The sequence below is a fragment of the Dipodomys merriami genome, unplaced genomic scaffold (genome assembly GCF_024711535.1).
Source record: "Dipodomys merriami isolate MVZ:Mamm:240054 unplaced genomic scaffold, mDipMer1.0.p SCAF_11, whole genome shotgun sequence".
NCBI classification, from domain to species: Eukaryota; Metazoa; Chordata; class Mammalia; order Rodentia; family Heteromyidae; genus Dipodomys; species Dipodomys merriami.
Window position 1 is genome coordinate 45,825,285 of NW_027202382.1, and position 27,514 is coordinate 45,852,798.

Here is a 27,514-nt window from a genome sequence, read left to right on the forward strand (position 1 = left end):
ACACCTGTGGGCTTGGGCTCCATTTACCTGTGCTCTCATCAGCTGCTTTAGCAACTCTGAAGTTTGGACTTGAGTCTGATGTTTCCATGTAACCATTAAACCTTGACTCCTGGGGATGTTTTAGAAAGTTCCTGACCTTAGAGCAAGGGCCCTTCTGCCGAATTAACAACTTGTCAATCAGGAAGAGGCAACGTGCTTTTAATAACGCATCTGATTTCCAAATGCACAACACTAATATTAATAAAAATAACCCAGGTTTCTCGGGAGACCTTGCTAATGCAGCCTCTTTATTTATTTTATTTTTTGCACATTTTGCCAGAGAGCTTTTGTTCTTATACATCTCTAATCTTCCTCCTTTTGATTTGTTGCAGGTGTTGTTGCTAATGAGCACTCTCTTTTTTCTTTCTCTCCCACCCTCCTTTCTCTCCCCCCCCCCACCTCTTATAATGAAAGTCAAGTGAGATCCAGTACCCAGATGGATGGGAAGCTGGCATCTCAGAAATTTCCTAACAAGTTGCTGATGATCGCCAGCCAGGGTCAGCTGCCCCCATGATCGCCTGTCTCCCCCCCAAGCAGAGCCAAATAACCTCCCCAGTTAAACACAGTGGCTTTTTTTCCTCCTTTTTATTTGCAGTCACATCAAACTATTGTCACTTGTGACCCATATGAAAAGAAATCTCTTTTATTGGTCTGAGATCCCAAGCTTGGTCCCCAAAGAGAGAACATGTTCCTAAGTACCCTGGTCACTGACTGATTTTATGTTATCTTTGCAGTGCAGGCCGGAGGGGCTGTTGAACACTTGTGTTGAGCACATCATGCGAGGGCCCTTTAAAGATCTGGATTGATCAGAAGGACAAAAATTAAAAGCAATCTGATCCAGCCCCACGCCGGATCCCTGTGGATTTGCTCCTTGTCCTGTATCCCGTTTCCCTCCACGGTCACAATCTGAGCGTCGGCTCGATCTGATCAGCTTCACCTCCGGGGGAGGTGGACTGCCAAGGTTAAGAGGACAAAAAGTTACAGGCAACTTTTTGATCTGCCCATCAGCAATCTGAGAAACGCTGGCTCTGTGTTTTCTGTATCAGCTGTTTGGAAACACACACACACACACACACGTACAAGTTGCTCACTGCAGACCTGCAGTCTTGAGTCTCTGGGATATCCCAGCTACCATTGCCTGGTAGATGTGGCGCTTCCATGCTGAAGCCTCGAGTCCCCCCTGACCCTGCCGCTCCCTGTCCAGGTCCTCTTTGGGCCACACCCCTGTGGACTGGGCAGCCATGCTGCACCTGCTGATCTTTCTTCTGCACTGCCTCCTGCTGGCCTCTGGGGACTACAACATCTGCAAATCCTGGGTGACCACAGATGAAGGCCCAACCTGGGAATTCTATGCCTGCCAGCCCAAGGTGATGCGGCTGAAGGACTACGTCAAAGTGAAGGTGGAGCCCCCCGGCATCACCTGCGGAGACCCTCCTGAGAGGTTCTGCTCCCATGTGAGTTCCCCAGCTGCCGCTGCTCAGGCCCAGGGAGGGAGGGGGTTGGGGTAAGACGTGGGCATGTGTGAACAGACCAGAGAACCATGTGCAAGGCTCAGATGGGGACCCAGTCTTTGTGCCACCTTGCAAATGGGCCAAAGGTGGGCAGCCTGAGGTAGTCACGTGACACTGTGTATGGGGGTCAGGGGCTGAAGGGTACATTTAAAGTATTCAAAACAGGGTGGGGTGCAGAGCAAGTATGGACTAAGAGTCTGATTGCTTTTGTCATTTTACTACTGCAGATGGGGAAACTGAAGCAGCATGCATGAAAGCCTCTGGCCCAGGGCACCCAGCACAAAGCAGAGAAGCTATAGGATTTGTGCTTACTGTCAGACCCTGAAGTCCCCTGGCTGGGGCAGCTGGGCCGGTAGAGGCTGGCAGAGCAGCCAGGCTGCGGGAGCGGGCAGCCAGGGCTCAGCCTCAGCCTCTATCCAAGTGGCTGGTGCCACTGAGTGTCCTTGGGTTGCTGCCAGGCAGGGCCACCCCGGTGTCACCACCCTGAAGTCACCACCCAGGCTCCCGAGGATGTCTGAGTCCCGTGGGGTGGTTTCAGTCACAGCGCCGAGAAGCCAGCCTGGGAGGGTAGCTTCCCACTTGGGCTTGTCAGTGGATGAGACTGTCATTGTGGGTGGTGGCTGGACCATGGCCAGCTGAGAGAGGAGAGAGAGAGGAGGGAGGGGGAGAGAGAAAGGGAGGAGAGGAGGGAGGAGAGGAGGGAGGAGGCGGCGGCGGCAGGGCCGGGAGCCAGGGCTGCGTAAATCTCTAGCTATCTCTGCATTGGAAGCGGAGGGTCACACACTGGCTCCGGTTGGACAAGGAGGCCAGGCCCCAGACGCTAGGGGAGCCCGATTCTGAGCCCCCATCTTAGCCCGTGTGTGCAGACTGCTCCACACAGTCGGCCTCCAGTGCTAGCATCTCAATGGTATTTTTTTTTCTCTTAAATATTAATCATTCTCCTAATGTGCCCAGGCTGGGGGTGAGTGCTAACTCCTTGGACCAGCTTGTAGGAGGGTGCTGAGGAGTGGAACTAACCAGCACATGAGGCCCTCTCCTGGCCAAAGCTGGGCTCTGGGCACACTTCGCCCTAGACACCCCAAAACACCTCTCCCCCCCTCCCCGCCCAGTGCCTGATGCCAGCTGCGGTCTGGGGTCTGGGAGAAGCCCCTCTTCCTCCGCGCTCTCCCTCTCTGGAAGCTGGGTGAGGAAGGCAGGCAGGGAGTGGTGCTGCTGTGGGGTGGCTGAGCCTCCGTGTGCTGACACCTGTTTGATGGATGTAAATCCTTGCTGACAGGCTGCCGTGGGCTCTGTGTTAGTCACGGAGGATGGGTGCTGCCCCGGCTGGCCGGCAGGGACAGGGGATTTGGTCTGGATTTCAGCCCTGACACTGCCTGGCTCCTCTGAGCCCAAGTGTGGCTCATCTCATCACCCAGTCTGGGTCTGATCCCTTCTCGGGATCGTGAAAAGGTCGCCTTCATCCTGCCAAGGTCACTGGACGTGGAGGGCGCGTCAGGAGCTGACCTGTGGCCAGGCCAGTACTGACCCCCTCGGGGGCAAGGGCTCCCCTCTCTGAGCCCCAATATCTTAGTCTGGCAAAATAGCACATACTGTAGGAGGGTGCAGCCAGCCCTGGGGGCCCTGGTATCCATTGACACACAGGTATTCAATATGTACTGTTGGTGGTAGTGGTGATGATGATGATGATGATGATGGGGCACTGCTGCTGGTTTTCAAGCTTTTCTCATTCCTCAAAGTTCTTGGCCTCTCCCCAGCCTAGAAGACCCTGCACCCCACATTTCTAGCCTCTAGGCAGCTGCCATGGATGGGCACAAAGGGGATTTAAACTCCAGCCAGAGCAGAGGCGGCCCACCAGCCAGCAGGGGTGCACTAGTGGCAGACCACCCACTGCCCCTTAGCTCTGTGCTGGCCAGGGTCGCTGCTCACACACCCTCCGTGGACAGCACTCAGCCGGTCGGAGTAGAACCTCAGGAGGACCAGAGGGCCCCCCACTTCAGATCCGGGGTGCGGACCTCTCCCCCAGGCCTCCTGTCCTTGGACAAGGCCACCTGAGAGCCTTCCAGCCTGGCGAGGAAGGGGAGGGGGGAGGGGGACGAGAGACAAGATAAATGAATAAATAAAAACCCACTGGCTCTAAATGCACAAGGAGAATTAATAGGGATGAGCTCTCAGCCGAGGATTCTTGGGCAAGGGCAAAATTTCAATGAGAACTGCAGAGGGGGGGCCCTCCTTCCCTCCCCCCCCACCGGAGGACTGTGCCCTGGGGCCAGGAGGAGGCCTTGGGGCCTCCGAGATGGAAGGGCAGGGGGCCAAGGCTTCTCAACTCCCAGGACCCCTTGGGGTAGAGAGGGCATGGCGGGGTGGGGTGGGGCAGCAACAAAACAGAGCCTGACCCCTGTCTGAAACCAAGGGGACGCTCCCTGAGCCCTGTGAGTGGGACCTGGCCACTTGAGGGTTAGGAGAGGGCTGGCAGGCCAGGAGCCAGATGCTCCCAGTCCCGGCTGCCGCCACCTCGGGCCTGCAGTGCAGACCCCAGGCCCCGCCCCTGCCCCAGGCCCCACCCCTGCCCCAGGCCACGCCCCCCGTCCAGCCCCTGGCTCCAGGGATGCCTGGTGGTGTTGGGGAAGGAGGCTGACATTTCCTCAGGGTCTTCTCAGCAGAGGGGGAAGCAGACAGCGTGGCTGCAGGGTCCTGGGGTGAGGTTCTCAGGCACAGCGGGTCCCTCCAAGGCCTAACAGGGGACACTGACTGGCGCACCTACCTTCCCCGCTTCCTGGGGAAAGGAAATGGGTCTCCGAAGCTGAAGGTCAGCCAGGGTGAGGCCCGTGGCTCATGCCTGCCATCCTCGCACCTCAGGAGGCTGAGATCTGAGGATCGCACTTTGAAGCCAGCCTGGGCAGCAAAATCCCCAAGACTTTTTATCTCCACTTAACCCATCAAAAGCCAGAAGTGACTCAAGTGGTCGAGTGCCAGCCTTGAACAGAAGAGCCAAGCGAGAGCACAAGTCCCTGAGTTCACACTCTAATAGCCACATAGACACACACCAAACAAACAAAAACCAAGAACCAACGCAGCCTGCAGGCGCTTGAGCCCAGCGTGAGTGTGTTTTAGCTGAGGCCCGATGGGCACCACTTGTCTTCATCTTTCCACTTGGAAACAGAAGAATGTTAACTTTTTCTTTAGCAGGTCTCCAGAGAGAGATAACTGTAGACTCCCTTGCTGTGTGTGGGGCTTCCAGTGTAAGACAACCCTCTCTGAGCCTATTTCCCCAAGTTGGGGCGATGAACGGAATGTGCTCTGCAGACGATGCTTGGTACACAGTCGCGGCTAGGGTCACGTTGGTTATTTGTACCAGTTCCGTGAGTTCAGACTCCAGCCTCCCCTGGGAGGTGAGCTCCTCCAGGGCGCGCCCTCCACCTTTGTGTCCCAGGGCCTCACTCTGGGCTCACTTGGTGCCCAGTGAGTCTTTACTGAATCAATAGATGAATAGGAGAAAGAGGGGCGCCATCTGGGAAGGCTTCTTGGAAGATGTGGGGGGGAGAAGGATGAGTGCTGAGCCCTTAAGTCTGTCCTTAAGTCACTCACGAGAGACTGGGGGTCTGTGCCGCCAGCCTCGTGACTGCCCCTGGCTCTGTGGAAGCGCCCAAGGCAGAGCCCAGCTGGCACGAGAATAGACCCATCAGGTGCCACCTTGTGGCACGGTGGGGCCTGTTGCCCCCGGGACGCAGGTGATGAGGAAAGAGGGGCTCCCGCCGGCCCCCCATCCGCTCCCCCATCTTACTTTTCTCATGAGAGTCCCTTTGGGTCCAGATGTCTGGTGGAAGGCAGAGCCATGCAGCAGAAGAGCCCAGAAGGGTTTTTCCTCGAGATTCTGGACCTTTCTGGAAGCTTCCCCAGCTCAGCTTCCTCTCAGACTTCTCCAGTCATTTCCTTTTGTTCCGATCTGCTGTTTGGATTGCAGGCTGGCTCCGGCGGGGGATGGGTGGATGGGCACCTCCGTGCTGGGTGTGGGGACAGCCAACGGGGCTCCCGCCCCTCCTGCCTTGTGGGACTTGGGGTAAGCGTTGCTCACTGCTCTGAGCCTCAGAGTTTGCATCAGGAAATGGGTGGCATTTGGGTGAGCTGAGAAAATTTCAGACAAAAGCCCTTGTCTGGGGCACTGCCACTAAATGAATGCACAGAAAAAAGAGGTTTTGTACTTTTCTGAATCTAGAATTTAGCTTGAGGGACAAAAGGAGTACACATAGAAAATATTAGAAAGGGCGGGCACCAATGGCTCACACCTGTAATCCTAGCTACTCAGGAGGCTGAGATCTGGAGGATCGTGGGTTCAAGGCCAGCCTGAGTGAAACTCCATCTCCAGTTGATCAGCAGAAAGCTGGGGTAGAAGCATGGCTCAAGTGGTAGAGCACCAAGGGAGTGAGCAAACAAGCTAAGCAAGTCCACAAAGTAAATGAATAAATAATAGATGCTCCAGAATAGGGCTGAGGGGTGGAATTCAGAAGTTGGGGTCTGGGAGGTTCAGCGGAGCGAAGGTGTGGGCAGAAAGCTCAGTGCAGACACAGTCAGGCATGGGAGAAGAGGAGGGGCAGAGTGCGGGGCCCACCTGCCTCTATCCTGGCTGAGGCACCTGTCACCCCCAAGGACGCCCAGCAGCTTCCTGGAGGGGCGGGGGGGGCCGGGGAGGGGCAGCAGAGGACACACACACAGCTCTGCTCAGCGGGGGTTGCCTGCTCTGGTTTGTTTTTCAGCTGTGGTAAGATTTTCTTAAATATATGAAAATGTCTTTCTAATTCTCTGAGCAGAGCCAAGTGCGGGCGGGGGCGGGTGGGGCAGAAGGGATGTTGGATGGGAGCCCGAGCTGCAGGCCTGGCAGAGGGAACCCCAGGCCAGGCCCCTTGAGCTGCAGGCTCCCCAAATGTTCGACCACGGTGCTCACTCAGTTAACTGACTGTGTGTGTGTGTGTGTGTGTGTGTGTGTGTGTGTGTGTGTCTAGCTCACTCAGTTAACAGAGAGAGAGAGAGAGAGAGAGAGAGAGAGAGAGAGAGAGAGAGAGAGAGAGAGAGAGAGAGAGAGTGTGTGTGTGTGTGTGTGTGTGTGTGTGTGTGTGTGTGTGTGTGTGTGTGTGTGTGTGTGTGTGTGTGTGTGTGTGTGTGTGTGTGTGTGTGTGTGTGTGTGTGTGTGTGTGTGTGTGTGTGTGTGTGTGTGTGTGTGTGTAGATAGATCCTAAGAGCCTGAGGTAACATGCAGAGCTGGAGGCTGGTTTGAATGGAGGCTGCCAGTGTGGGACCCACCCTGTCCAGGCCCTGAGCACTGTTTACAAGATTTTATTTTCATTTGCAATCCAGGTCAAGGTGACATCACTTAAAATTAACCCCTTTGATTTTTTGTTTAGTATAGTTGGGCACTAGTGGTTCAGGCCTGTAGCTTCTCAGGAGGCTGAGATCTGAGGATCGTGATTAGAAGCCAGTCCAGGTAGGAATATCTGTGAGACTCTTTTCTCCAGTTAACCAGCAGAAAGCTGGCAGCGGAGCTGTGGCTTAAGTGGTAGTGCACCAACCAGGCAAGAATGCAAGGCCCTGAGTACAAGCCCCATTACTGGCACAATGCAAAACAGAAAAAGAAGAAATATAGTATGATGAAATAAACATCAGATTTCCCCTTTTTAACCATTTAAAACAGTTCAAGGGCATTTCACACATTCATCACGTTGTATGACAATCCCCTTTGTCTCCTCTTAACACCCTTCCTTACCCCATAAGGAAACCCCATACCAACTAAGCACCGGCCCCTGTCAGCCTGCCAGGCCTTATAATCGCTCCTCAACTTCCTGTCTATTACCCACTCTGGACATTTCATGTAAATGGAGCCGTCTAGAGTGGGGGGGGGTAGTATCTCCTCACAGTCTTGACTTGCATTTCCCCCATGAGCAGCTCCTCCTGTGCCCATTGGCCACGGATCCGGGTCTTTGGCCCATCATGCACTTGGGCTGTCCTCTTGTGGAGCTGCATGTGTTCTTTTCATATTCCAGATCTTACTTACCTATTTGAAGGTATTTCATTCTGTGGGTTGCCTTTCCGCTCCATGGATTGCATCCTTTGATGCACAGTATTTTAGTTTTAATGAAGTCCGGGTTGACTACTGCTCCCCTTTTGCCACCTGTGCTCTAGATGTCAGCTCTAGAGACTGTGTGGGTCCGAGGCTGTGTACAGCCACTCGTGTGTTTTCTCCTCAGACTTCCAGAGTTACGGCTCTTCTGCACAGGTCTCTGATTCATGCAGAGCTGATTTCCATGTATGGTGTAAGCCAAGGGTCCGCACGTTCTCCATATGGCCAGTGGGCGTCTGAGGCCCCAGGGGCAGCACCCCGGGGACATCATGGGAGGAGGGGGGACGCATTTCTTGATGAGGCCTCTTCCCCCATCCTGCGCTCCTGCTCCTGGTGTCCTTGTTGAAATCACTTGACCATGAATAAGGAGTTTGCTCTGGGTTCTCAGCTCTCCCCCAGGGAAGCCCCAGCTGTCTGTGCAGTGCACCACCAACTGTCTCAAATACCCTCCTGCAGAGACCACTCCTACCCTGCATACCCATTTTACAGAGGAGGAAACTGAGACTCCAGTGCCGAGGGGCCATCGAGGCTCAGGCTTGGGTCTCAGGCGTGTGGCAGGTGTGCCACAGTGAGGCCTGAGTAGGAGGAAGCCTGTGTGCACACATGCATAACCCCCCCCACACACACACACCTGCTTCTCCTTTCCCTAACCTGGGCTTCCGCCGGGATGTTGACTCCGTTCTCAGAGGCAGCTCATCAGAGGGGAGCTGTGGCTTCCTTTGCTCTGCAGCCATGTTTTCTGCTCCTTTCCTCTCTGCTCAGCTGGGCACAGGCATCCACACCTCGCTCCCCACATACAGTAGGTGCTAAATAAATGCTCCTTCTTAAATAGCACCAGCTTAGGAGGAGTCTTAAGGATTGTATATCTAAGTCTACCACGGTGGCTCCAACAGCTCAGGTGGGGCTTGGGCCCCTGGAACCTGGCTGCTGCCGACCTCTGACCCCACTCTTAGCCCCTCCCCCAGGAACTCCTAGGCTCCTGATGGAGTCCAAGTCCCTCATTACCTATGGGGAAACTGAGTACCTAGCGGGAGGACAGAGGACCTAGGGCGGCTTCACCCCGGCCATGGGCTCCCCATGCAGCGGCGGGGGCTGGTGGTGGTATCATGCATGCTGGCCCTGCTCACCAGAGGCTGCACTGGGGAAAAAAAAGGGAAGGTCAGGTGCAGTGGCTCATGCCTATAATCCTCCCTACTCAGGAGACTGAGATCTGAGGGCCAAGGTGCACAGGCAGCCCACACAAGAAAGACCTAGAGACCCTTACCTCCACTTAGCCACCAAAAAACCAGAAGTAGAGCTGTGGACCAAGTGGTAAAGCGCCAGCCGTGAGTGGAAATTCACTTCTTTAAAAAATTATTGGGTAGGGGAGCTGGGAAGGTGGCTCAGTGGTAGAGCACTTGCCTTGCATGCTCGAGGCCCTGGGTTCGATTCCTCAGCACCACATAAGAAAAAAGCTGGAAGTGGCGCTGTGGCTCAAGTGGTAGAGCACTAGTCTTGAGCTGAAGAGCTGAGGGACAGCGCCCAGGCTCAGAGTTCAGGCCCCACGACCGGACCCAAAAAATTAAAAATAAATAAATAAAATAAAATAAAAATTATTGGGTAGGGGCTGGGAAGGTGGCTCAGTGGTAGAGCGCTTGCCTTGCATGTCTGAGGCTCTGGGTTCGATTCCTCAGCACCACATAAGCAAAAAGAAAAAGCTGGAAGTGGCGCTGTGGCTCAAGTGGTAGAGCGCTAGCCTTGAGCTGAAGAGCTGAGGGACAGCGCCCAGGCCCAGAGTTCAGGCCCCACGACCGGAACCAAAAAAAAAAAATTATTGGGTAGAAGTACAGAGAGGTTACAATTCTGTAAGTTGGGTGGAAATTCGGGGGGGGGGATCCCGCAGGCGTGGCGCGCTGACGTGTGGGGTTGGCCAGTGTGGGTGCGCCACACACTGTCACCACACACACTGCTCTGAGCTGGCCTTGCCAGCGGGGGTGGGGGTTGGGGGGACCGGGCGACCCCAGGCAGCCCTCTGCCTGCCGTGCTGTGTCTCCCCTGTGGACTGGTCCAGAGGTGTCAGGCGGGGGCATGGCAAGGTGGGGGGAACATCGGCCGACACTGCCCTGTCAGGGCTCACGGTTGGGGCTGCCCAGGAGTTTCCTGCAGTTGGAGCTGGGGGGCGGTGTCACGCACCCCTTTACCATGTACTCGTACTCATGTTTGGGCAGGACTGAGATTTGAACTCCGAGCCTTGGGCTTGCCAGGCCAGTGCTCTACCCCTTGAGCCACATCTCCAGCCCCTTTGGCACTGGTTATTTTTTGTTTTGTTTTTGCTAGTCCTGGGGCTTGAACCCTGGGCCTGGGCACCACCCCTCAGCTCTTCAGCTCAAAGCTAGCACTCTACCACGTGAGCCACAGTGCCACTTGCAGCTTTTTCTGCTGATGTGGTGCTGAGGAATCGATCCCAGGGCCTCAAGCATGCAAGGCAAGCACTCTACCATTAAGCCACCTTCCCAGCCCGGCACTGGTTATTTTTGGCACAGGTGCTAGTGTGATGCGCAGGCCAGCGGGGGCTGCGATCCTCCTGTTTATGCCTCCCTACATCACTGGGGCTGGCCCACCACTGCACCCAGCCACCGGCCGACATGGAGCCTCCTGAACTATGAGGTCTTGGCTGGCCTCAAACCATGATCCTCTCCATTTCCGCCTCCCAAGTAGTATTGGCTTGAGCTACTGTACTTAGCTGTGAAACACATTTAGTATGCATAGCTTTACAGGACTGAGATAAGCAACCCTAGAGTCCAGAAGAGGAAAGAAGGCTCAGGGGAGGGGGGGGGCTGAGGATTCTTGGTCAAGGCTGCACAGCCAAGCGGGACTTGAAGGCCACTGTTGTGTAGCAGGTGTCTGAGCAGCTGTCCGGTCAGTCACAGGTGGCTTCCAAGGGGTCCCTCTGGTAGGTTGGAATTGACCTCCCTTTGTATATGGAGCCCTTCAGATGTCAGGCTGGAAAGATCTAGAACGTAAGCTCTGGCACTCCCCCGCCCCCCTCGCCACACACATGGTTTACCTTCCGCCCTTTGGGGACTGCTTGGCCTCCCCAGCCCTCCTCCCTCTCCCTCCAGCTACCCAGTCATTTGTCGAGTTGACGCTAAGTGCCGGCCAGGGAAATAAGAGGAAATGAACCCAGCTTGGCCCCTCGGCCACAGCTGAGACCTGCCGTGGGGTCGGAGGTGAAGAGGAGGCCGGGCAGGCCTCGCTGCGGGACCCCGCGGGCTCCCACCGGTGTGCCGCCCGTGGCTGGGGCCGGCAGCAGTGTAGGTGTATCGCTCGGCCTTGAGCCACAGCTGGACGGCAGGCGGCAGGCTGAGCCGCTCCTGGGGGCTTTTCCCCTCCCTGCCTGCTAAGTAAGGGAGTTCTGAGCGTCTGAGTTCCTGACGCTCCGCATGGAAGGAGAGAAAGAAAGAAAAATGGGGGAGAAGCCGTGTTCTCCCAGGCAGCCAGGAAGACGAGGGAGTGTGAGGACGGCCGGCCAGCCGACTCCTATCTCAGCAGCAACACCCCAGAGCAGAGGCCCCTGGTTTTCAAGGGTCTCAGAACCCTTTGAGAATCCATGGGACTTCCTAGAATAACACCCCTGCATACACACACACCAAGATTGCAAAGAGGTGTGAACCTTTCCTAGCCATCCCCCAGGCCCCTGGGAGCCTCTGTGGCCGACGCCCCACTGAACCCAGCCCTGCCTCCAAGATGCTGCTCCAGCCACGTCTGCTGGGCAGAGCAGCCACTCACGTCATTGACAGCCCAGTGTGCTGGCCAGCACCCTCACCGCCCACAGAAGACACATGCTGAAGTTTGTTCATTTGTTTGTTTTGGATCAGTGCTAGAGCTTGAACTCAGGGCCTGGGCACTCTCCCTTAGTATTCTTGCCCAAGGTTGACACTCTACCCTTGAGCTACAGCTCCATTTCTGTGTGTGTGTGTGTGTGTGTGTGTGTTGTGTGTTTAACTAGAAATGAGTGTGTCTTAGGTTTCTCTGCTCAGGCTGGCTTCCAACCTCCATCTTCAAATCTCAGCCTCCTGAGTTGCTAGGATTATAGGTGTGAGCCACTGGCGCTCAGTTGGTCAAGTTTATTTAGATACTGATTTTGAATGGGAGACTCAGAAGTTAAGCTGCTTACCCAGGGTCACACAGTGTTCAAGTAGAGAATCTTGGGCTTAAACCCAGCATCAGGGCTCCTCACTGGGCAGCAGAGCTGATGTGAGGTGCTGTGAACATCTCAGAAAGCTTCTGATAGAGCCGGCCGTCATCTGTGTGTGCACTTGCGTGTGCATGTGTGCATGTGCATGTGCGCGTGCGGCCCTGTGTGCTGGCGGGTGCCTTTGCTGTTGTCTGGGGAGACGTGGCATGGTGTGTTCCTGCCCCTGCCCTTTGAGTCAGGATGGAGTCTGCTAATCTGCTTGTCTGGTAATTCGCTTACGTGCTGTCTGTCTGGAAGCAGCCGGCTTTGCCTGGAGGAACTTGATCTGTCTTTGCGGGGGGTGGGTGGAGGGGGCCACACCAGCGATGGACAGTAATAAACCTAAAAATAGAGATGGCATGGGGTGCGGAGGGGGTGCCCAGCGTCCGCCTGGAACTGGGCTGTCGGTGGGAAACTAGGGATGAGGAAGGGGAGGAACCCAGGGGGAGTGGGGAGACATCACCCCCCTTTCCCACTGCTTCCTGTCTTCACGGTGGGGGCATGACCTCGTCCTTTGCTGCAGGTGAGAACACCAGGCCCCCAAGGCTGTGGCTGGGCGGGATGCTGACCTGACCTGACCTGACCTGACCTGACCTGACCTGACCGTGGGTCCTGAGAATCGCTCCGGGGTGAGGGGGCGGGGAGGTGCTGTCCTGTCCTCCCCTCCAGCCCTCAGGATGGGCTTGTCAAAGGCCAGGTGGGCAGCTGTGGGAGCCCCCCCTTCCTCCCTTCACCCCTGGGCGTTCAGCCCACAGTGAGAGCCCTTCGCACCCAGTGCCTGCCTGGGCCACACCCCAGCCTGGCCACACAGAAGACTCGGAGCAGGGCCTGGGATCCAGCTTTGTAAAAACTCCATGTGGTCCAACCGCCCGCGTGCATGCAGACACGCACACGCACACACACATGCACGCACACACACACACACACATGCACTCACTGAAAAGACCCAGCTGTCACGGCCCCTTTCCAGGCATTGTGATGGACATTGGGGTCTGTGGGCTGCTTACCTGGGGCGTCTTGCTTAGAGGTGACTGGAGAGGTGCTGATCGGCAATAGAACAGGCAAGTCAGAGACGCCTCACCGGCCAGCCCCGCAATGGCGTTGCCGCAGAGCAGGGCCCCTGTCCAGGTGCACGGGCCTGTCCAGTGTGGCCAGTGAGGGGCACACCCAGCATCTTCTTACTCTTTCCTCTGCCCGCTCTGAACCCCCAGAGCAGCAGCGGGAGACTGTTCCCCGCCCGCTGGGTGTGAGGCCCACTTGTGCATCCCTGGAGAGGGGCCCGCTGCAGGGGGTCACCGCAGACTCTGTCCTGCCTTCCTGTGTGGGGCACACTGATTTGCCCTTAACCAGAGCCGCCACTCAGGAAAAAGCTAAGCAGACACCTGCCAGGAGGTGGGGCCCCCAAACAGAGGTGCCCCTTCCTGACACCTCAGCCTGGGGTGTAGAGAGTAGACCATGGCACTAGAGAGGAGAAAGGAAGGTGGGAAGGAGTGAGCTGGGTGGGCTAGGACCACTGAGACCTGGTAGTCCTCCTCCCAGGGCCCCTGGGGCAGGCTCAGAGGACTGGAGGCTGGAAGCCCAGGCGGTGGCCCGAGCAGGGGCAGGGCAGGGGCTGGGAGGTGGACAGAGGCCCTGGGTGGCTCCCTCACCTGTCCTGCCCCCCCCCCCCATCTGTGTCAGGACCTGACTGGAGGTTCTGTTCTATTCTGAAAGCCCAGAGCAGCCCGAAGCCAGTCCATGGACCGACCCAGAGCTCTGAACAGGCCGAGGGATCCCAGGGGGGGTCTGCCGTCCCCAAGGCCCGGCTCCCACCCCAGCACGGGGATCCTCTGGCCACTTTTCTTCTCCTGATAAAATATTCATGTCAGCAGAGTAGGCTCTCTTTGGGAAGGCTGCCTGGGTCTAGCTTACGCTTTGCACTAGCTTTTAAAGAGCAGGCCACTTTTCCTACACTCTAAGCATTTTCTAAGGCCTGAATCAATAATGCACTTCACCGGGCGCTCTGAAGCTTCCTCTCCCCGCCCCGCCCCCCTTCCTCTCCTCCCCTCCCTGCCCTATGCCTCCTTCCAGCCCTTCTTCCTTCAATTTATTTATTTTCAAAGTATTAAGTAACAGCGTGGAGCTGTGGGGAGTATGGACGGGTGGGCAGAGGGCGAGGGCACAGGGAACAGGTGTGCCCTGTCCAGGGAAGCCGGAGCAGCGGCTGCGCAGGCCTTGAAGACCACTAAGCTCCTGGAGTAGAGAAGGGGCAGGTTTGGGCCGGTCCCTCTTCCCTCTCTCCTTTCCCAGTGGATTAAAAGATGTTTACAGTATAGGCACAGGAAACAGGACCAAAATAGAAGAGAAAGGGGGCCGGGAGGACAGGACAGGGCAGGCTAAGATCTTGAAGGATACGACCATCCAGTTCGACTCTGTCAGCTTTTTGTGGTAGTGAGCCCCTGTCCCCAGAGATGTACAAATGAAGGTGTACCTCAGCTTCTGAGGCTGGTGCCCATGTGTATCTGACTCACACCTGTCATCCTAGCTCCTCAGGAGGCTGAGATCTGAGGATCACGGTTCAAAGCCAGCCCAGACAGGAAAGTCCATGAGACTCATCTCCAGTGAACCACCAGAAACCAGAAATGGAGCTGTGTCTTAAACTGGTAGAGTGCTAGCCATGATGAAAAAGCTCAGGGACAAGGCCCAGGCCCTGAGTTCAAGCCCCACGACCAGAAAAAAATAATAATTTGTAGCAAGTTCCTGGACAGAAGATGGCTCTTCCAGCCAGAGCTTTGAATACCCTCCCCCCCACGCCCACCCCCCAGTTTTGTCCTGGCAGTTCTGACTCTTGAGGACCTGTGACCCATGGAGGCACCCCCACAGTTCTTCTGAGAAGCTCCAGTTGGGGTGAGGACGTCAGCGGCCAGCCTGCCCCTAGTAGGCCAGGCTCCCTCCGGCAGAGCTGACTCACCAGAATGGAGGCTGTGACCTTGCCCAGCCCAGAGAGCCTCCAAAGGGGGGGTGGGGGGGAAGAGGGCCAGAGATCAATGAAACCATGAAGGGGGAGGGGAGGGAGAGAGGGGGGGGAGGGAGGCAGGCTCGGGAGAGAGAGAGACACAGAGGGCAGCTAGAATTAGAATCCACCCTGAACAGAATCTGTTTCCGCTTTGTTAATAATTTATCCCTGCTGCAACTTTTCTTACCAATAAGTAGGAAATAATTTGTTAGGGAGAATTCCCCTGGCTCCCCAGCTTTCTCCCTGGAGCTGGGAGTGGGTGCCTCTGTGTCCTTCCGTCTGCCGGAGTGGGTGTTGGGGGTGAGCAGTAGCAGATTGTGAAGACTTTAGGATGATCAGCCTACTCTTGCTCATCAGTTCACCAATGGGGAAAGTGAGGCACGGGTACAGCAAGGTCGCATGAGATGTTAAGAGCAATACTGAGTCCTGACACCCCGAGCCCACGTGTCAGGATTCTGGTTTGCTTGTTTTTGTGCCTGTACTGGGGCTTGAACTCAGAGCCTGGGTACTGACCTTTACCTTTTTCACTCAAGGCTGACACTACTTAGTTACAACACCACTTCCAGCTTTTTGGTGATTAATTGGAACTAAGAGTCTCTTGGACTTTCCTGCCCTAGCTGACTTTGGCCCTTGATGCTCAGGTCTCAGCCTCCTGAGTAGCTGGCATTACAGGTGTGAGCTACCAGTCCTGGCCAGGTCAGTTATAGATTTACTCATCTGCCCAGGGCCAGAAGAGATGCTTCAAGGTTCAAGGAGCACTGTTTCCCACCCTGGCTCCTCCCTGAGACCCCCAAATTTTATAAGAATGGAAGCTGATTTGCCTTCGCCCTCCTCCCTAGCACCCCACTCCCTAGCCTCTCTTTGGCTGCCTCCTGCCTCCCACCTGGACACACAGCTGCCTCCGGCCACTCTCCCCCTCCCCACCGGAGGGTGACAACTCGGCAGACAGGTTCAAAAGAAATCTGTCACTGCTAAACTGTTCCCGGCCTGCCCACACGCCCGGGTGGCAGGGAGATGTGCTGTCTGCCTCCCGGGAGGAGCCGCATCTGCGGTGAGCGGCACGGCTGGGGGCGGCCATGTCCTTTCCTTTTTGGGTGAAGGACACAGCTCCCCCACTTGCCTAAGAGTTGGGGTTTCCTGTGGGACCTCGGGGAGTTGCCCGCGTTCACCTGGTTTATAAGATGTAGATGGAGGGCCAGGCACCTGTGGCTTATACCTGTAATCCCAGCTCCTCCTGAGGCTGAGATATGAGAATCATGGTTCCAAGCCATCCTGGACAGACAGATCCAAGAGGCTCTTATCTCCAGTTAACCACCAAAAAGCCAGAAGTAGAGCTCAAGCGGTAAAAAGGGATAGCACCCAGGATCTGAGTTCAAGTCCCAGTACAGGCACCAAAAAAAAGAAATGGCTTGCATCTTCAGGGCCAGCAAGTAGTGGCAGGGTCACTCGTGGGTCTGGGGGAGGTTATCTCTGCAGGGTCTTTTTAGTTGTTGTCCATCGTGGGGCTTGAACTCTAGGCCTGGGCGCTGTCCCTTGGCTCTTCAGCTCAAGGCTACAGCTCCACCACTTGAACCACAACACCACTTCTGGCCTTTTCTGCTTATGTGGTGCTGAGGAATGGAACCCAGGGCCTCATGTATGTGAAGCAAGCACTCTACCACTGAGCCACCTTCCCAGCTCTCTCTGCAAGATCTTGTACAGATACTAAGCAAAGCACTGGCCCGAGGACACCTCTGACTCTTGCAATCACCTTGGGAGGGTGTGGTCACCGGTCTGGTGAGCGCCCACTCCTTCCACAAAGATTTCCTCGGTCGTCCTGGGCGGGGGGGGGGGGGGGGGTTAGGGCAGCATGACAGGGACCCCTTAAGACTCCCAGAGCTGGGAGCCACGGCTGGAGGCTGGTGCTGACCACTGGTCACCAGTGACCGATTGCACAGCCTGTGTACTTGCTCTGGCCAGCTCTGTGTGCGTACATGTGCGTGTGCGCACACACGTGTATTGGGGTGTTGGCATGGGGCCTTGAACTCAGCCTCAGCTCTCACAGCCTAGATCCTGTTTCCAGTTCTAGTTTTCACTAGTTAATTGGAGATAAGAGTTTGGTGCATTTTGTCTGCCCTGGCTGGCTTTGAACCTCAGTCCTCAGATCTCAGCTTCCTGAGTAGCTAGGATCATAGGCACCGTTGGTGCCCAGCTGGCCAGCTGCAAGCTGTCTGTCTCCCTCCCTCTGCTTAGACAGCAACTGAGGTTTTTTCCCAACCCAGGTCTGAGCTTGCTTGCTTGCTTGCTTCCATCGTCCCTTCTTCCTTCCTTCCTTCCTTCCTTCCTTCCTTCGCTGGTACTAGGGCTTGAACTCGGCCTCAAGTATGCTCTTCCTTAGCTTTTTTGCTCACCTTCTTCACCCACTTCCACTTCCTGCTTTTTTGCTGATTCACCCAGCTTTGCCTGCCTGAGCCTTGAACTAAGTTTCCCACCTCTCAGCCTCCCAAGCAGCTAGGGTTATAGGCTTGGGCTTCCAGCCTAGCTGGTATGAGGCTGTTCCTCCTCCATTCTAGTCCCCCACAGGTGCTCTCTGGTTGAGGGGCCTGGGGCTCCGACCACAGGCCTCCCCATGGCACGATTACCTCCGCTGCCCACAGCCTCCTCTCCCATTCAATTACTGTTCTTGTCTGGAGCTCGTCTGTGGTGTTTACAGCCTGGCCTTCGACTCCAACGATACCCCCTGCGCAGAGAAAAACACACAAGCAAGAGCATTTACAAGACCAAGTTTGGACAGCACAGCATAAATCCTCTTCCCTTCCAGGTGTTTCCCACTTGTGTCTGGTCAGAGACTGGCCTGGGGCGGGGAGGTGTGCAGGGCCAGAGAGCGCAGAGCGGATGGGTTTCCTTTCCCGAGGCTCCCCAACATTGAGTACCACAGGGTCTGGACTAGAGATGTGAGGCGGGCGGGACTCAGTTTCTCATCTCTGAAGAGCCTCTAGCCAGAGCGCCTTCCCGTCCCCCTGGGCTGCTGGGAGCGGCCCAGTGAGCAGTGGCTGTCAGTGGTGCTCAGGGAGCAGCATGGTTGTGTTTTCAAGGCTAGCGGTCACCGGGGCAGCCTGTGCCACGATGCTGCCATCGGTGCCATCTCCGAGCCTGCTGGTGTTAGCCTCTGTGTCTGTCAGAAGGTGGCTGTGTGCAAACAACAGCCATCATTTGCAGACATCTAGGCATTTCGTACCCATTGTTCCCTTGACGCTGGATGGAGGAAATTGAGGCCCAGAAAAGTAAAATGACTTGTTCAAAGTCACCCAGCCTCCAAGGATTGAGCCAAGATGAAATTCAGGGAATTCCAGATCCCACGGCCAGGGCTCAATGACTCCAGATTCAAATTGGTGGGGGAGAGGAGGTGACTAACTCAGGACTTGGGGCTCCACAGACTCCTGGGAATTGTAGGGATGATGTGGTCGGTGGTATTTGGGAGAAAAGTGTATGCAGTTGATGAAATGATTACAGAGACAATGGGCTGCTTCGGGAGTAGTAAACATTGCCTGTGGGAAGCCGGGCGCAGGTGGCTTACACCTGTCATCCTAGCTACTCAGGAGGCTGAGACTGGGAGGATCACAGTTCAAGGTCAACCCAGGCAGAAAACTCCACAATACTCCATCTCCAATTAGCCAGGCACAACCAGGCTGGAGGTGTGGCTCAAGTGGCAGAACACCAGCTGAGCAAGCGAGCTGAGCAAGCTCCAGACCCTGAGCTCTAAGCCCAGTGCTGACCAAAAACGAAGGCTCAAGTGCCATCCTGAAAGTGGCAATGTGGCTGCAAGTCCTCAGCTGCGGTCGCGGTCAGTGGCCGGCCTCCTGGCGAGGCGGACATGCAGGCTGCCCCCCACCCAGTGCTGTCCTTGGCTGTGGTATTTGGGGGTGGGGGGCTTGGGGTGAGCCAGGTTCCATCCCCAGCGCAGTCCTCAAATTTTCCCTGGTGGAGGAGAGCAAGGAAGGCAAGCGTGTGCACTGGCTGGGCCTGTGTACAGAGAATGGCTGTTGAGGCACACGGACCCCTCCCCGGAACCTAGGGTTAAATGGATTCTCAGAGCTTGGGAGTGGGGATGGGTGGAAGGAAGAAGGAAACAGCGGAGAGAGAGAGAGAGAGTCACGCTGGCCGCAGCTTGGGATTTATTTTCTGTGCTCGCTGGCAAAGCTGCGCAGCAGCCGGTGTGGGGCTGGGAACTACACAGGCTGATTCATTAATTTCTGACCATCTGCTCCCGGGGGGCCGGGGAGGGAGCCGGGGGGCTCTGCAGGTTGGGCTGGGCTGGCACATGGTCAGCTGTGCCAGTCTTCAGGCAGGAGCAGCTAGGGGCTTGAGGGACCCCACCGTCCCCCACCCCAGGGACCGCCAAGAGGGTGGGACTGACGTACGGCAGGCGCGGGCTGATACTCACACGCCTGCCCATACTTGAGATGAGATACGATGACCAGCACTGACAGCTCACACCTGTAATCCTGGCTATTCAGGAGGCTGGGATCTGAGGGTCAGAGTTCAAGGCCAAGAGGGGCAGCACAGTCCATGAGACTTATCTCTAAATAGCAAAGAGCAGGAAGCAGACATGTGGCTCAAGTAGCAGAGTGTCAGGGTTGAGCAGAAAAAGCCAAGTGAGTGTGCAAGGCCCTGAGTTCAAGCCCCAGTACTGGTGTGCATGATGCGTGCGTGTGTGCACACACAAGATAGATTACTATCAGTGTTTTCGCTGATAGTATGAGGGGGGATGAGGCAGCGGGGAAGGAGACTGCGCCAGCACTGGGCTGGCATGAGCTTTCTAGGCAGGCAAGGCAGCGTGATGCCACGTGGTGCCAGCTAGGGGAGAATGAGGAAGAGAGAGAGAGAAGGAGAAGGGGAGGGGGAGGAGGAGGGGAGGAGGAGGCCCTCAGTGTGTGTGCCCACCAGGGGCCCCATTCCACCCAGTCACCTCTCGAGTCTTGAAGACTGTCTCCAAACACGGCCACCCTCTGAGGTACTGGTGGTTAGGGGGACACAACTCGGCCCCCAGCAGGCACCGGGGCAGCAGGAGCAGAGGGTGGGGAGGCGCCTGGCCTGGATGGACACTGTCCCCCAGCCCCAGTCTGGGCACAGGGGCTCTGAGTGTCTGCCTGCCCACCTCTCTGCCCATCCCCTCCCACTGGCACCGACGCCCGCATTCCATCATCGAGGGGAGCTCACCCTTCTCACCAGCAGCAGGCCCGGCGCAGCCTCAGACCCAGCTGCCATGCCAGCCGCTGCATCCTCCCCCTGCCAGGCCAGGCTTCCGCACGCAGCCACGTAGCCCCTCTCTGTTCTGGACCACAGTGCAAGCTGGGGGATGAGCCCCCCAGAGATTCCAGTGGCTATGTAAGGAAGGGACTCCGCCTGTCCCTCCCGTGAGCGCCAGCCAGGCTGGGGCCCCTGTGCCGGGGCAGGGAGAGGAAGAGGAAATAGGGGAAGTGGAGGGGGAAGAGGAGGGAAAGTGGAGGGGAAATGGGAAGAGGCGGTTCATCTTCAGAACACTTCTCATTCTCAGAAGGCCTGGGCCTTTCCTACTGGTCTTGGGCCTCAGTTTCCCCAGTCTGCTCAGTAAGGTGTGAGACCCCAGGGTTGAGTTCCTTGCGCCACAACGTTGGCAGGACTAGGCCGGGTGGAATGGGCCCAGCACTGTAGGGGCACCAAGGACAGAGCTATTTTGGGCAAGGAGGGTTCTCCTGGCATCCTCCCCACGTAGGGCCCTGGGTGGTCAGGGCCCTCTCCTCTGCCATGGAAGATCAAAGCCAGCGGCTGACCACAGCGTGTCTGCTGGGGGTGGCGCTCTGTCCGCCCCGGCCCCACCCCCAGGGAGCCAAATGCCTCATTTGAGAGCAAGAGGATTTAAAAAACTCAGATCCAAGCTATTTTGTGTCTGAGCAAAACAGACAACCTGAAATATTCATCAAAAGGCCTCTGAGCACTCCGGGGCGCCGTGTGGCTGTGAGTGACAGAGATTTGTTGTGTTTTCAATTTAATAGCCTTTATTACTTTGAGCAGTTTTAGGTTCCCAGCACCTGTGGTCTCTCCACCCTGTCCTCCCGTCCCCTCGGCCCCGAGATGGGGCTTTTCCTGATGGCCAGACACAGGACTTGGTGACCCAGGGCAGATTTGGGGGCACAGGGGCAGGAGTTCCACCAGCCCCACCCCTCCCCTCCCTCTCCTGCAGGAGAATCCATACCTGTGCAGCAACGAGTGTGATGCCTCCAACCCAGACCTGGCACATCCTCCTCGGCTGATGCTGGACAAGGAGGAGGAGGGCCTGGCCACCTACTGGCAGAGCGTCACCTGGAGCCGCTACCCCAGCCCGCTGGAGGCCAACATCACCCTCTCCTGGAACAAGAGCGTGGAGCTCACGGACGATGTGGTGCTGACCTTCGAGTATGGCCGGCCCACCGTCATGGTCCTGGAGAAGTCGTTGGACAACGGGCGCACGTGGCAGCCCTACCAGTTCTACGCAGAGGACTGCATGGAGGCCTTCGGCATGTCGGCGCGCCGGGCCCGGGACATGTCCTCGTCCAGCGCGCACCGCGTGCTCTGCACTGAGGAGTACTCGCGCTGGGCTGGCTCCAAGAAGGAGAAGCACGTGCGCTTCGAGGTGAGGGACCGCTTCGCCATCTTCGCCGGCCCCGACCTGCGCAACATGGACAACCTGTACACGCGGATGGAGAGCGCCAAGGGTCTCAAGGACTTCTTCACCTTCACCGACCTGCGCGTGCGCCTGCTGCGCCCCGCCCTGGGAGGCACCTACGTACAGCGGGAGAACCTGTACAAGTACTTCTACGCCATCTCCAACATCGAGGTCATCGGCAGGTAAGGCCGGGCCAGGGCCTGGGGGTGGGTGTGCCCCGTGCCTGGGATGGGAGCCCCTTCCTGGGGCGCCACCGGGGGCCTGGGTGTCACCTGGTTGGTAGCGGAGGGTGCTACTGCTGCCTTGGATGTCGCCTGATGGCTGAGCCAGCACCTGGCTCCCAGGATATTGTATGTCATGGAGGACATTGCCTCCTTCCTGAGATGTTGGCAGGTACCTGGGACACTGCCTAGCCCCTGGCCTGGTTCTAAGGATGTTACCTGCTTGGAACGTTGCCTGGTGCTACACTGAAGGGGCTGTGTGTGTTGGCCAAGGGCGGTGTGAACACGCTGTGTGGCACTCCCACTGGAGAGGTGATGGTGCACCTGTGTCCCCCAGGGCGGTCTGGAGAGTGGCCAAAGCTCATTATGTCCAGGCTCCCCACTGATCCCGCCAACCCTGGTGCCCGGGGGTCCCCAAGTCCACCTTTTGGCTCAAGGATTCCCTAGAAAGGGAACCACGGCAAAGCCCTTAGACTCACCATGTAAGGTTGATTACAATAAAAGAATGCAGGCCAAAAGCCACAGGACGAAGGCCAGGAGACCCCAGGGACCAGTGTCTGGCTGTCCCTGACAGAGGACGCGTGCAGGCGGCAGTGATGGTTGACGTGTAGAGAGACCCAGCCAGGACAGTTGCCTGAGCCTCAGTGTCTGGGGTTTTTATTGGGTGTTGATCGTGTAGGCATGGCTGCCTGCCTGCCCCCATGGCAAACCCTCCAGGAGCTGAGCTGGTACTACAGAGTCCAAACCCCTCCATGAATTGTATCACGGTATAGTGGGTCCCAAGGCCCCAAACAGGTGATCTTCCTGGCCAGGACCCTCCCCAGTTTAGAGGCTACCGGCCACCTGCCTCAGCTGGGCCAGGGCCAGCGTGCTTGGGAAGGTGCAGCCTTGGCCCCGCAGGCCTGCGGACTGAACTTCACCTTGGCCACAGTGATCTGGAGAGGGTGTTTGGAGGACCCCGAGGGGGTGCGGCGGCCTCTGACTGTCAGGAACTGTCTAAATAACGGGTGGTGAACTGTTTCCAGGTCACCGCTCATTTGGCAGATTTGACTGGGCCAGTCTGTGGGGACAGTGACCTCATCCAGAGCCATCTGTTGAGTGGATTCCCACTCCGCCTTCCTTGTTGGATCATACTGGGGTTCGCGTCGCTCAAGTGTAGCATGCGCATGCGTCCAGTATATAGTATGTGTCTTGAAAACTAACATTGGGTTGTACATATGTGTACCGTCAAAGCCACAGCCAGGGCCGCCCAGGCGGAGGGGACAGTTGAGACCCACGGAGGTACAGGCAGAAGCCGCACCCAGACCCGGGCCGCAACAACATGCCCTGGGTGTCTTTCCACAGCAGGCTCCGAGTGTTTCCTGATGAGTGGGAAAAGCAGTGTGCTGCACGTGTGTAGTTCTACAGCTCTGGTTTGGGCATTGGGAAAAGGCGGTGGGGAAAGCTGGACGTCCCTGGCTCCCGCTGATTGGAGCGGTGGTGGGCGGGGCCTGCGGTGGGCGGGGCCTGTGTGGGCGGGGTCGTGGGCGGGGCCTTTTGTTCTAGCCTGAGTTTGCCTGGTACAGGAGTTCATATTGTGGTGGTGGGTGTGGCCTGCGGGTGGGCGTGCCTTCTGTGGGCGGGGCCTCGTCAGCCCCAGTCTGCCTGGTATTTCACACTGCCGGTGGATGGAGGCAAAGGGGAGGCATACAGGAAGTTGAATCAAGCTAAGGCTGGCAGAGGTGAAGCGTTGACATATATCAGGCCCGTGGTTTGCACAGCTGTGAGTTCTCACCCTCTCCGGACCAGGAGGGAATGTCTTAGAAGCCACCTGGTATATGAGCAGGATTGTGGAAGATGTCACCTCTGTGTCACCTCAGCCCTCGCATTCACACCCAGCTTAGGGGCGGGAACCAGGTCCCTGGGCCTTCCCAGGGGTGCTGTTCTGGCACCTCATCTTCGTGGTGTGTCCGGGGCCTACCTCGGTACACGGCAATGTCTGGGCCAGCTGCCATGACCACCTCCAGCTGTAGTATGGTGACAGTGGTCTCTGCTGATCTAGGACTCCAGCCCAACCCTCAGCACCCCTTCCAGGTAGATGGCAAAGAGCGGGGCTGTCTGGAGCCCACATCTCCCTTGGGGAGGTGGCCAGGTTGTCCCTGCTAGGTGGCCCAAAGGTCCCGTTGGCGCCCAGCAATCCCTCCCAAGGGGAGCCAGTACTGTTTAGGAGGCTGGTTGGCAGGAAATCGACAGCTTGGTTATTGATGAATTAGGTCTGCCTGCCTGTTCCTGCAGAGAGCTGACTTCCTCCCCTTTTCCTTCAATTTCTCCTGGGAAAGGTCAGCTGTGCCAAGAAACCAGCGAGGCAAGCCCCGTGGCAAAGACGAGTGTGTCTTGCCCAAAAGACAAGGCCCAGAAGCTGCTGAGTGGGCGTCTGGGGAGCCCTGGGAGAATCTCAGGCCAGGAGACTTCTTCTGACTGAACCCCTTCCTGGGACTCCCTCAGACTTACGGGGCCTCCCACTGCCACCTGCCAGCCATAACAGCAAATATTTATGGAGCAGTTCCTACGGGTCCATTTCCTATTGGGCACTGTGCTAAAAGCTTCACATGCATTTCTTGTTTAATCAATAGTCATTTCGTTCCCCAGTGGGTTATTGAAGGTCTAAGATCCCATGAACGGGGAATGTAGCATTGAGCAAGCCAGACCTGATCTCCGCTCTGTGAAACTTCCGCTGCAGGGCCAGTGCTCCCCTCTGCCTCATGGTTTGGACAATGGAACCCACACACACCTTCACAGTGAGCTTTCTCTGGCGAGGTGCAGGCCCCCCAGACATCTTAGCCCTCATCCCCACTGTCTCCAGCCCTCCCACACGCAAGCAATGTGTGTTCCAAGGCCTCCCTGCCGCCATCCAAATGCATTTGATTTAAAGGTACTGCTTCCTATTCTGTCACATGTCAGCTGTTCCAGCTTGGGGTGGGGGGCAGGAGGAGGCAGGGAGGGGCCTAGAGCGGCTCATCCTGGAGGATGAGGAACTAGTACAATGGAGGTACAAGGACAGTCTGGGGATGGGATGGGACAGAGTTAAAGCACTGCCCTCCTGGGGTTGGGGGAGTCAAAGGCAGCACAGAGAAAAACCCAGCCACCAGCACTTCCCGGGCCCTGCCCAGGGGGCATTTCTGAAAGGTGGGGAGAGAGTGGAGCTAGGTTTTTTCCTTTGAAAAGCCTGGCAGTGTCTAAGTTGGAAAAGGAACAGAATGGGCCCAAGGAGCAGGAGAACACACCTGACCTACTCCCTAGGGGCTCCCGAGAGTGAGCCAGCCCCCCCGCCCACACTCTAAACAACCATGGCCTGAAGAAGTACAGAAAACCCTCTCCAAGTGATCCGGGGTGGTGACAATCACCAGGGGAGCTGCAGTGTGGCTGTGACCACTCTGAGCCTCAGTTTCCCCATCTGTAAAATGGAGATGTAGTCCCAACATCAGCATCTCGTGGTGATCATCCCGTGAGAAGGGCAGCCCTGTCCTCAGCTTGGATGGCAGGACAGGGGAGGGGAGAAGAGAGGGGGCAAGCAGGGCTGCCGGAGGTCAGGGCTGCCAAGATCAGGGAAGAGGTTCTTAGAAAAGGTGAGTGGATGGGGGCTGGGAAGGTGGCTCAGTGGTAGAGCACTTGCCTTGCATGCCTGAGGCCACAGGCCACAGGTAGTGGCGCTGTGGCTCAAGTGGTAGAACACTAGCCTTGAGCTGAAGAGCTGAGAGACAGCGCCCAGGCCCAGAGTTCAGGCCCCACAACTGGACCCAAAAAAAAAGAAAGAAAAAGAAAAGGCAAGTGGAGCCCTGTGCAGGTGGCCTGAATTCTTTGTCACTCATGAGGCTGAGATGAAGGTCTATGAGACTCTTTAGCTACAAAAAAACTGGAAGTAGAGCTGTGGCTCAAGTGAGCACAAAAGGCAAGCTAGAGCGCTGAGTTCAAATCCCAGTATTGCCATATACACGCCAGAAGGAAAACAGAAAGAATTGAGACCAAGGCTTTGAATAGATACTGGTACTGGTACATACACATTCACAGCAGTGTGATCCAGAAAAAAAGCAAAAGGAAGATGGACCCGTGTAGCCACTGACCTATGAAGGGATAAATACAATGTGGTCTGCATGAAGAGTAGAATATTACTCAGTGGTAGAGCGCTTGCCTTGCATGCATGAAGCCCTGGGTTCCATTCCTCAGCACCACATAAGCAGAAAAAGCCGGAAGTTCACTCTGGCTCGCATGGTAGAGCGCTAGCCTTGAGCTGAAGAGCTGAGGGATAGTGCCCAGGCCCAGAGTTCAGGCCCCATGACTGGAGAAACACACACACACACACACACACACACACACACACACACACACACACACACACACACACACACACACACACACACACACACACACACACACACACACACACACACACACACACACACACACACACACACTCTCTCTCTCTCTCTCTCTCTCTCTCTCTCTCTCTCTCTAACACACACACACACACACTCTCTCTCTCTCTCTCTCCCTCTCTCTCTCCCTCTCTCTCCTCTCTCTCCTCTCTCTCTCCTGTCCTGGTCCTAGCCACAACTCACATGTGCTCCAGCCAGAATTTTGCACCCCACAGTTCTGGGGCCCCAAGTTTGATATCAAGGTGTTACAGGCTCTCCCGCGTCCTTTCTTCTTGTAAGGACTGTGTCTGTGTTGGGTTTAGAGCCTGCTCTGCTCCTGCATGGCTTCATCTTGGCTCAGATTTTAATCATATCCCTGAAGACTCCACTTCCACACGAGCTTCTGTCCTCAGGCCAGGCTGGGCCTGAGTGGAGCTGTGACAGGTGCCCGCGACAAGCCCGCCCCAGCCAGGCGCCCCTAGGGTGCGTGTAGGGAAGGATCCAACCAGATAACCATGAGCTGGGGCCCAAGCCAACGGTGACCTGGGGTGGATGGGCCTCCGTGGGGGGGGGGGGGAAGGCAGGGACGAGCGAGGGGTGGGCAGACCACGTGTGTGGGCCGTGGTGAAGGAACAGGCGCGTGAGCAGACGGGGATCCCGCTGTGGTGCGTGCAGAGGCAAGGCGGATTGATTCCATATTTAAGTCAGACTTGCCGTTTCTAGCACCTTCTGGAGGCTCCGCCTCCATCCTGGCAAGTGCGGGGAGCTGTCCTCCTGGCTCTGGGTGGTTCTTTGTCGAGAGTCAGATGCGATGCCAGCACTGCAGCCCCAAAGAAAGGAGCTTTCTACTTTAGGGTGTGCCTCAGTTTCCCCTTCTGCACAGTGGGATCCTGCGAGCCTCGCTGGCTTGCTCCAGCTGGCTGCCCCAGTCAGGGCTGAGCCCAGGGAGCCCAGGGTCCCTGTGGGGAGTGGTTGCTGGGCTCCGGACCCCTGCTCAAAGGAGAGCCTCATTCTCCTATTTGATGTAACCAGGGGCTCGAGCAGCAGCACCCCACTGTGCCCAGACCCGTGACTTTTGAGGTCTTATCAGCCAACACTGGGCTAATGATGGAGGCCTGGGCCTGCGGGGCTGGCTGGAGGGGGGCAGCCCAGGGGCGGGCGAGCACGCGGGCGGAAGTGGGGGGCAGAGGTCTGTTCCAGCCCCCCACCCCCAGCAGAGGGGGCCCCAGCAGGTTTTTCTGAAGCCAGGCTGGTGCTCTAAAACTTGAGCCATACCTCCAGCCCTGGTTTTTGCTGTTTATTTACAAGATAGGGTATTGGGAATGCTTCTGCCCAGGGCTGGACTCCAGCCGATCCTCGCGCACTCAG

General features: G+C 56.8%; 1 protein-coding gene across 9 annotated transcripts in view; it reads left to right on the forward strand.

Moving 5' to 3' along the window:
* The window catches only part of Ntng2 (netrin G2), a 50,088-nt gene that overhangs the window by 3,271 nt on the left and 19,303 nt on the right, over positions 1-27,514 (forward strand). For 8 of the 9 annotated variants that reach the window (XM_070014891.1, XM_070014894.1, XM_070014896.1 and 5 more), the window contains exons 2-3: positions 774-1,493; positions 21,073-21,716. In XM_070014891.1, coding sequence (XP_069870992.1) covers positions 1,281-1,493; positions 21,073-21,716 — 857 coding nt within the window. In that variant the 5' untranslated portion in view covers positions 774-1,280. The remainder of the gene's footprint in view (positions 1-773; positions 1,494-21,072; positions 21,717-27,514) is intronic. The other variant, XM_070014893.1, reaches the window with a different exon arrangement.